The sequence below is a fragment of the Heterodontus francisci genome, chromosome 24, assembly GCF_036365525.1.
Source record: "Heterodontus francisci isolate sHetFra1 chromosome 24, sHetFra1.hap1, whole genome shotgun sequence".
In the NCBI taxonomy this organism is placed as follows: Eukaryota; Metazoa; Chordata; class Chondrichthyes; order Heterodontiformes; family Heterodontidae; genus Heterodontus; species Heterodontus francisci.
The window spans coordinates 27,550,064-27,560,738 of record NC_090394.1 but is presented as its reverse complement, the minus strand read 5'-3'; the positions used below and the strand labels follow the sequence as shown (position 1 = coordinate 27,560,738).

Sequence of the window (10,675 nt, the reverse complement as noted above, 5' to 3'; positions counted from 1 at the left end):
ATTTATTCAAATAGTTTGGATAATATTAAAAGCCAATATCCTATTCGTGTGCTGGCTTCTCTTGCACTGAGGTATAGTTGCAGATCGGTTATATCTTCATGTTCGGACTGTCACAGAAATCTTCCATTGAACTCAGAGTCTTGCTCGGCTAGGGCCTCCGGAACTGCTCTCCGGTACATTGCTTTCCAGCCGGACGAGGAAGGAAGTTGCAGGAGAACAATTATTGTTGTACGCGCCCTCTCCTCCCCGGGTGCAGAAGTGGTCGGGTTAAAGTGGCGGCCGCGATGTTTGGGGCCTCGGCGGAGAATTTCCTCAGACAGGCCAGGTAACCGGGCAGGGGGGCCGGCGAAGGGCAGTGAGTGAGGCTGATCACGGAACCCTGATCACTTTAACGGTCCAGAGAGGCAACATTTACATTTATATAGCGTCTTTCACCACTTCAGGACGTCCCAAAGCACTTTCGAGCCACTTAAATATTATTTGAAGTGTAGTCGTTGCTGTAATGTAAGACAGAAAGCAGCCACACAGCATAGTCCCACAAACAGTGATGATCTGGTTTAGTGATGTTGGTTGAAGGATAAATATTGGTCAGGCGACAGGGATAACTCATCCCACTCTCTGAAATAGTGCCGTGAGATCTTTTTCCATCCACCTGAGAGCACACAGTTTAACTTCTTACCTGAAAGGCAATGCAGCACTTCCTTGGTACTGCACGCAGCCTGAATTAAAGGCTAAAGTCTCTGAAGTGGGATTTGAACCCACAATCTTCTGACTCTGGAGGTGATCATGTTATGACTGAGCTGAGCCATAGCTAACACAAACAACAAACCAGAGCTTCACTGCTCAACCAGATCCATGGCAGGTATTGAGGGTTTTTTTTTCAAAAAGTGACAACATTTGCAATCACTGTGGATTGGAAACAGAAAATAGTAAGTACTGAAAGCGCACAGCATCTGAAAAGAGAAAGGGCTGGTTAATGTTTTAAGATACAGGCACTTATCAGAATGGGGCAGGTCTACTTTTGTTTCACAATCAGGTCTAAATGAGTTAAAGCCCATGATTAACAGCTGAACTTCAGGCACCTGTGCACATAATTGGGAGAAAATAAAATTAAGAATCTCTGACCCACTGTAGTGTTTATTAAAACTGCTCATGTTAGGCTCTGGGCTTCTTTTACCCTTTTTGCTCTAGATATTTTTGGACAACTCAGTTGAAGATCCTTAGCTCCCTAGATCCTCTGAAATGGCTTGACTTATATCTAGGTAACTTTTATAACATAGAGAACCATACTTTTTTTTAACTACTTTGAACTACTGGTTCTGTCCCATGCCCCGACAGGATCTGTTTGTCTTTGAACAAGATAACAAAACCCAATAACTTATTTTAGGATTTAACTGCCAAACAAATTTATTAAAAAGCAATGAAACAAATAAATAGCAAAATAACCTAATTATGGCTCAACTAGCTCATTGCAAATGATAAAATAGTTTGCAACTTTCATGTTAAATTATAAATTAGACATATATTTTCTTTTTTCTAACCAGTAGCAGAATTTCTGATTAGTTAACAGCTTTCAGATGTTTTGGATGGATTTGCTTCAAGGAATACAGACTCTCTTGCCCCTTCATAAACTTTATTTTCAGTGATTTCTTTCTTTTTAAAATCAGGTTAATAAATTCTTTCAAAACAGTAAGAAAAGCCGAGCAGAATTTAAATAACTGTTGCATTCAAAACAACCAGAAGTTTGACAGCTCTTTCACAGCGCAGTCAAATAGAAAATGCTATATAGAATCATAAAATATTACAGCATAGAAGGAGGCCATTCGGCCTGTCATTTCAGTGCCAGCTCTCTAAGAGCAGCTCAACTAGTCCCATTCCCCCATCTTTTCCCTGTAGCCCTGCAATTTTTTTCTGTTCAGATAATTATCCAGTTCCCTGTTGAAAGTCACGATTAAATCTGCCGCCACCACGTTTTCAGGCAGTGCGCTTTAGATCCTAACCACTCGCTGTGTTAAAAAAAGGTTTTCCTCGTGTCGCCTCTGGTTCTTTTACCATTCACCTTAAATCGGGTATCCTCTGGTTCTCAATCCTTCCACCAATGGTAATAGTTTCTCCCTATCTACTCTGTCCAGACCCCTCATGATTTTGAACACCTCTGTCAAATCTCCCCTCAACCTTCTCTTCTCCAAGGAGAACAGCCCAGCTTCACCAATCTATCCACATAACTGAAGTCATGCATCCCCAGAACCATTTTCATGAATCTTTTCTGCACCCTTTCTCAAGCCTTCATATTCTCCCTAAAGTGTGATATCCAGAGTTGGACACAATACTCCAGTTGAGGTTGAACCAGTGTTTTATAAAGGTTCACCATAACTTCCTTGCTTTTGTGCTCTGTGCCTTATTAACTGCTTTTTCAGCCTGCCCTACCACCTTCATCAATTTGTGCGCATATACCTCCAGGTCCCTCTGCTCCTGCACCCCCTTTAACATTGTATATATAACATTACATTTTATTGTCTAGATCTAGATTACGTGGCAGTTTTACAGTGATTATTTGATGCTTCCTAGAAAGATACTCAGTAATTAAAATACATGCTTTACTCATCTTTAAGATTTCAGAGCAAAGGGCAAGCAGGAAGGAAGTTGCAAGAGTGTTTTTCAGGATATTGATGTGCTGCTGCTTACCAGAGAATTCACCTTTAATCTGTCATAGAATTCAAACAGAGCTGAATTGATATTGAAGGAAACAGAATGTATTTTGACTGGCTGTCATAGAGGGCTTATTGATGGTATTGCTGGTAATTTTTTTTTATGGTAAGGGGTAGAGGTTGCTGGGTAATTCAGGAATTAAGCGTGCAGATCTGAAAATTATGCTATGCAATAGTGTAGGAGTTCGTAAAGTATCCATGTAAAAGTCGTTTGCCAATTATTTTGGCAGAAGCTTTAGCCCATTGTTACGATCAGCTGAGGAGGGGCCAAAATGCTCCCCTCTTATCCCTGTCTTGGTTTGACCGCAACGGGGATTATTTCTTTTAAACGGTGGATATGCTTAGCAGATCAGTGAGTGTTTAACCCTTTGAGGTGTTATGATCATAAACAAACCAACTGAACAAGTTTTCTTGTTTAGACAAGCAAGAGGTTAGTTTTTTGTACAAAAAAAAATCAAAACCCAATCTAAATAAAAATAATAAACTACGCTCCAACGTTCTCTCTCTCTCACATACACACATACAGGTTACGGAGTGAAGAAGGATAGTTTGGTTGGATTAGAGTCCAGAAATAAAATAATATACAGTCTGTGGAGTCTGGTAATTCAGTTGTCTGCCGGCTGAATTCGTGATCCTGAGGTTTCTAGTTGGTAGAGGTAGCCATCTGGTTCAGGGTTTTCTTGGAGACGGTGATGTAGATGGTTTTCTCCCTGGAGTCTCTGTCTGCAACAATGATGGACTTGGATGTTTTGCAGTGCGCAGACAGGGTTCGAAACTTAGAGCATTGCCTGGAGAGAGAGAGACCCCCACTGGGATCCTGCACTGATTAGAACTCAAAAGCTTTTCTGATACATTCTAAAGAAACTCCCAAGTTTTCACACAGACTGGAGAGACTGTCACATGATTCTCCCAGTGTATTTTGTTTTGTACTTTAATGAGATCCAAGTATAAGAATTCCAATCTCTCTGGTGATTATCCCCCAAAGGTTCGTCTGCATTAGTGTTAATGTTCCAAGATGGCTTTGAATGTCTTACTAATGAAAGCGATACTGGCTAGCTCATTCAAACTGCTCAAGCCATTGTTCTGGATGAGGGTTATTTGGATATGAGTCTCCACCTTGATACCTTGGAATGTGAGGTATTTCAATGCAAATTGTGCTGGCCATCTTAGCTGCTGTCTTTTTAAAAGTTGAATTTAGGATTCCAGCTTTCCTTTTTAAAAGCTTTTAATTTAGGTTTCCAACTGATGCATTAAAAATCATCATTCAGCGTAGCACCTTTTCATGACACCATTTAAAATAAACAGGGTTATTGTCTCTGTTAAAATATCAAACAAAGCAAATTCATTCAATTTACAGGCCTTTCCTCTTTGAGATTGATGTCCCACAAGTTGATAGGATAGAAATTTCCTCTCTCTGTTGGCTAGAAAGGAAGCTGGGGATGAACATACAATTGTTAGTATACCAAATTGTGTTTTCCCTATTCAATGTTTGGAGGGGCTAATAGTGACATACCCTCCTCAAGTATTGATTGATGCTAATTCTATCCAGCCTATCACATAAATAAGATGGAATGTGACTCAGGCTAAACGGATTCAAGTCAAATAAATCTCTTGGTTGGTATTTATTTAAGAGGACTGATTAAGACTAGGGATGGGATTTATGATGCAAAAGTCTTTATGAAGTTAAATTCTGGGCAGCTCCCTTTTAGATTGGAATCAGTTAATGTTTCCAAAAAGGGTGGTGAAATAGACCCAGGCAACTACAGACCCACAGCAGGGTATTTTAACCCTGAAACATGGGAGGGCTTGGTTTGGCTGAGAAGTAAAAATGTAAAAACATCTCAAACCGGAATCCAACCCACCTCAAACCTGCTTTTAACGGGGGCGGGCGACCAACATGCATCTAGGAGGCGGATCCCTCATTTAAATATTTTAATGAGGTTGTGTGCCCCTGATTTTTCTTTTCTCTGTTCTACCTGTAATACTGGCTGGCCAGGTTTCCTAGACTTCTGGAAACCTGGCAGCTAAAGGAGGTGAGGACTGCTGCATTGTACAGGTAAGTGCTTTTGCAACATTGCTTGTGGCCAGGAGGAGCAGGAGTGCTTCACCCGGCCACCAACCAAATCTCTTAACCTTCCCAGAGATTGGAACCCACCTCCCCACTCACCACTCCACCCCCACACCAACGATCCGATGTTCTCCACACCCTGCAATCTCGTCCTGACTCAACCCAATGTCCTCCATGGGTTGCCCACAATCATCTCCGCAGCTCCCCCCACCCCCCGATCTCTCAGGTCTCCTTATCATTATCTCCCTCCACTGACACCCCGATCTCTTCATCCCCCAATCGATTATCTCGCCCCCCCCCCCCCCATTGATATATGATGCGACACTTGATCTCCCATGTCCCATCCATTGATCTGCCCCCAACACTTGATCTCTCTGCTCCTGATCTCTCCGGCCCCCCTTTCATTGCTCCCCCCCACCCCACACCCAATCTCTCTGCCAGTTTGATTCCTACTCTGTGCTGAGTTAGTTGATCTCAGCTGCAGTACTGAAATTGGCATCAGTACAACGAGAGGAGAAAAAGCGTCCAAGGTTTTAAGGATTATCATGATCTTGTGACTGCTGATTGACATTGGATATTAGGTCTGTGTAGGATCAGTCAGGGCTACCCTTACATCTGCAGTTGAATACCCTCCTGATAGCCACTTGTACATGAAGAGTGGCCTCTTGGGGGAAGCATTGAAGGGCTGCCAGTGCCTAAGAAATCTTACCCAGCAAGAGTTAGAGGGAAATTGGGAGAAAGCAAAGCAGTGCTGGAAATTTCCTTTTTTAAAAAATTGTTTTAATTTTTTAAAGCAAAAATTTGTTGTGAGCCTATGCACAGGAACTTTTGTGACCAGAAAAAAGCAACAGGAGAACTTCCCTTCCCCCAGCTCTGCTTTTGAACACAGGCCAGAAATTCAAAGGGAAAATGGCACTGCACGGGACTCTGAATGATTTACAATCCCACTGATGGATTTAGCTTAATGAGAATGATCTGATAAATGGGACAAATTCATTCCCATTTGAGTGCCCTAATTAGTGGGATTGAGCAATAATTCTTCCTGAACCGCAACAAGATTCCTCCGGAGAAGCTGAAGTGTAAATGTCAGTCGATAATTAGATTCGTATGCTGAGATGAGAATTCACTTCAGAGTTGTACTTGCAAGGATGCTTGATAGGTCTTTTTAAAGAAAAACACACATCTTTCATTTATAACACTTGCAACAAAAAATCATGTACATTTTTAATAAGATTATATGAAACAGAATTGGGGGAAAATCCAGCCATAAAACATTAAAGCTGCCAGTAGTCCCCTCGCTGTATTTGCTCATCATATCCCAACAATCAAAAACATATTTTTTCTAAATGGTGAAAATCATAAATGATGCATGTGAAAGTATTGGTATCCAAGGAGTTGCAAATGCTTTGGCCTGTGATGGAGATTTGGGCGATAAGGTTGCTGCCAGTTTATCTTGAAAATCAAGTGGACTGGCTATCCCAAAAGGGTGTGGAATTCTTCAGAATTCTCATGAAAATAGAGGTCACTGATAATACAGCACTATGGAACCATTCATAGGGACATTTGAGGAAATCTCCCAAGTTCCCATGTGGCTAGCCTGTCCCTGTTAACAATATTGTTGAGTTGGCACCAGCAAGATTCTTGCCTCTGAGCTAGGTTTGGTTACATTCACATCAGTTTGGAATTTGGAATCAGCACCAGCTGTTACGTGAGCCTTTCAACAGGTATCAGCCTTTTGGTCTGAGTTGCCTTAGTGGTAAGGATGCTCTGTTCTAAATTGCTACACCTCCCAGTACCTATTTCATAGTGTCACAAAGATGGGCAGTTCTGGTAAAAGTAACTGTAAGGCTCACTCACTTGTACCATTAGAGTTGTCCAATTAGTCCCACTCCTCTGCTCTTTCCACATTGCCCTACACATTTTTCCTTTTTAAGTATTTATCTAATTTCCTTTTGAAAGTTACTATTGCATTTGTTTCCACCACCTTTTCAGGCAGTGCAATCCAGACCATCATCACTCAGTGTTCAAAAAAAAAAATCTCTGTCCTCTGGTTACTGACCCAACTGCCAGTGGAAACAGTTTCTCCTTAGTTATTCCCTCAAAACCCTTCATAATTTTGAACGCCTCTAGTAACTCTCCTCTTAACCTTCTTGGAAAAATCCCAGTTTCCCATGTCTCTCCACTTAACTGAAGCCTCTCATTCCTGGTACCATTCTAGTAAATCTCCTCTGCATCCTCTCCAAGGCTTAATCAGAGGTGTAGCATTTCATCAGTTGAAATGAAAAGTATGAGCATTGACAAATATTTCACTGTGTTTACTAAGTACCTGAAAAAGGGTGACATTGAACCCAGCACTGCAGGGTTTTGTACCCTGCTGGCAGCATTAATATAATTCAAAGCTCCATTTAAATATTCCATCACAAAGTTCAGAGATGCTTTATCTTAAGAAAAGCGTAAGCCATGTGTCTTATCAAACCTGCTTCGTCATTCAGTTAGCCACAGCTTTTATTTAATGCCCGTTTACTGCCCCCTCTTAGGGACATACAAGGTGAAGATCTACAGAAGTTCTGCTCCCGCATCTCCACTCTCCTGCAGAATAAGGAATATAATAAAGAAGCTATCGATTCCCTGCAGAAACTCTTCTTGATTGTCTCGGCGACAAAATACAGCAGAACGTAAGCGTTTGTGTTTGAAACAAAAAGGAGAGGATTGGGAGGGAATCTCACTATCTGATCATGGGCTGTTAACTTGGGTTTACTTACTGGAAGAGGCATTTCTACAGTCATTTCAGTTCGAGCTTGGCCATAAAATGAGTTGGGGGGAATATTCTCTATTAATGCAACTGTAGAATTTCCCAGTAATCATTTGTGCATTCTTCAGATAGACATTCAGTAGTCTGTGTCTGATTATCATCAGTGCAAACTGCAAGGAGATGTGAAGGACTTGTTTTTGTCTCTGCCCTCAGCAGTGAGCAGCAGTCCCAGGATGGATGTGTTTACAGGGTGATTAGAATGTGTTATGTACTTGTACAAATCAAAGTCTAATGCACTCCCATCTTTCTGTCTGATACCCAGTCTTCCCAGGGATGTCCTACAGAAGCTCCACAGCACCTTGTATTTCCTGAAGGCTCCACAGCTGGTCCTTGTTCTGTGCTCAGCTATTCTGCGAGAGGTGCTGCCATGTGGTGCTTTGACTTTCACCTGTGATGAGGTGAATGATATGAAAACCGTGAGCCTTTTGTCGAATATAATACTGGCCCAGGTAAGGAGGGGGTTGTTCAAGTGAAGTAAGGTTGTTTGTACATTTTGGTGTCATGAATTACTGATCACACCGCATCATTGCTCTGTGACCTCACCATTCGGAGATGTTGTAAGTACTGTCCTCAGTGACTCACCCACTCTATTTTCTTCTGCCCCTCTATAGCAGTGTTTCTCCTCTGCTTAGCAGTTTCTCCCATAATGTCTGGGTTAAAATTGTGCGCTTCTAACTACAAACTTCTGTTTCTGCTTCTGTTCTATTACAGTTGTTCCACTAGATTTTCTGTGGAATATTTTGAACCAGAATGACAGCAATTATGTGTAATCAAAGAACTTTCTTTTGAAGCATTCACTAAATAAAGCAATCCGGGTTCTCAATCCCATGTGCTGTCAAGTGACTGTTGATAAATTCATGTGTGTGTGTGGACATTGGGTGAGGCAGGATCAGGCTTGGTGTAGTCAATACCCTGCCTAAACCCACTGTCTAAGCTTATGTGCCAAGAGTGGCCAGTTGGGTGAGATATAGGAGGAGTTGGCACCTATGGAACTTGGACTGCAACATTAGTTAGCACCTTTCAAAGAGAAGCAAAAACTAAATAGACAAGAAGCTCCTGCAAATAATTATAAACTTTATTTTATAATATCTGCGGTAGGGTTTATATACTGGGACCCTGCTATTCTTAAAATAACACCTAATGCTCAGCTCCTTTTACACAATACTTTGCACCTTTAGGCCCTGTGTGGCATTTTGTTCCCTTTTCACTTTTCTCACTCAGCCTTTGCTGAACAACTGCCCTCAGCTTTTCTGCCATATAACAGCAAAGAAAGTTACATTTTGCTGAATAAATTCTTGAAATAAATAAAATGTTATTGGATTTTCTTGTGGTAGCTGTTGTGATAAAGGGTGCCAATAACTCCGTGCAGATCCTAGCCCAAGAGATTGTTAAACAAGTTTTATTTACATTGACTAATGGTATTAGGTATTAAATAACTATTCTATAGTATATTTAATAAATAAATATAAAATAACACACAAATAGTACAACCTAGTTCCCAGGCCCAGAGTAATTACTTTTGGCTCTCGAGGGTGGCTGTGGGCTTCCAACTAACCCTGAGAGCACTCTGACACCCATGAGAACATCACAATCCAGCTTCAGCCCTCTAGGCTGTCTGCGTGGCTCCTGGGCTACCTCACGAATATAGAGTTTGTTTCAGAACAAATCTTTACACACCTGTTGGATATGTGCATTTTGCAGAGTGATAGACAAGGGAGAGTACTTGCAGATACCAGTGCAATATATGACCAGCTGAGAGCCTTGTGGTTTGCATCAGCTTTTTACCATAACTGTTGATGGTAACATTGACCTGTACTTTCCTCCTGCTTTGGGAGTTGCTGGGACAGATTAGATTGGCACTGGACAGTCTACATTTGTATTGTTCAATTTCATGCATGTTCTAAATGACTGATTCTAGCAGTTTGGTGTTCTTTTAATTCAGAAAAGAGTTTTGAGCCCCTGGGATACTTGTTGGATGCTTTTACCTTTTCTTGGGTGAGGCCCTTTGTGAAGCTTTCCGATTGAATCTTACTGGGAGGGAGAAGCTGACCAGTCTGCCCTACTCAAATCACTTCTCCAGTAGGTTGATCGCTGGCGCACTGCTAATATGTGAAACTCCAACTTTCTTGATTTTGCGGTTGTGAGAGGATTTGCAAACCTTTGCTGTGGCAGTGGAGGGGAGAAGAAAGAAGAATGAGAGTGATAGAAGTAAACCTAATAGTGGCATTGTAATTTCCTCTGTAGGGGTGTAAAAATGAGGTTGAGGCTGTGTGCAGTCGTGTTCTGAAACTGCTAGAATCCCGCCAAGCAGAGGGTCAAGGTTCACGGTATCTTGTACCTATATTATCCAAAGTCCTTGACCTAGCACCTACAATTCTCAATGAAGGTAAGTGATCAGGTGTGATGTTAGATTATACTGATAACTACAATATTGTGTTTTCCTGTAGTCCACCCCAGAAGTAATCATTACTCAAAGAAACTGGTGCTTTAAATCTTTGTCTAATGAAGCTCAGATGTCAATCATGTGCTTTGTAAATGCTTTATTGTAGTCCCTTTTTTGTGGCAATTCAGTTTCCGAATAAACTCTCCCTTGCACCTATAACTAATGCAAGCCCCTTATAACAGACTAATCCATGCTGTCCTATCCAATCAGCATCAGAAAAAAAATATTCCTTTCAAACTAATGTAGCTGTATACTGTCAGTAGTAAACAGTAATGCTGCACTGGAAGCCCAATAGAAGAATGCTGTAACATAATAGTTCTTTCTGCGCATTTCAGTGGGCTGGATTTTCCCTGTCTGGGGTGGGTGGGTGGAGAACAGAGGTCAGGACTGTTTCCGGGTCCAGAACCGCCCCCCCCAGGGGGAAATAGTCACATTGTGAGTTTTCCCTGAGGCAGCCAATTAATGGCCAAAGGCAGATTTGGCATCCAATTAAAGGTGGGTGCTCGAAGCTGAATCGGAGACCTTCCAGCTTGAGAGGAGCAGCAAACTGCAATGAAAGATAAGTCAGGGAGAGGGTGCTTCAAGATGGAGATTTTTTCAATCTTTAATTAAAAAAATAGATTTAGCAGCCAGACCACCACTGT

At 41.6% G+C, this 10,675-nt stretch overlaps 1 protein-coding gene across 1 annotated transcript in view; it reads left to right on the top strand.

The window, feature by feature from the left end:
* Positions 1–239: 239 nt before the first annotated feature.
* ap5z1 (adaptor related protein complex 5 subunit zeta 1) overlaps positions 240–10,675 on the top strand; it is a 40,732-nt gene continuing 30,296 nt past the window's right edge. The window contains exons 1-4 of the mRNA XM_068055803.1: positions 240–325; positions 7,314–7,451; positions 7,851–8,037; positions 9,833–9,974. Of these exons, the coding sequence (XP_067911904.1) occupies positions 285–325; positions 7,314–7,451; positions 7,851–8,037; positions 9,833–9,974 (508 nt within the window). The 5' untranslated portion in view covers positions 240–284. The remainder of the gene's footprint in view (positions 326–7,313; positions 7,452–7,850; positions 8,038–9,832; positions 9,975–10,675) is intronic.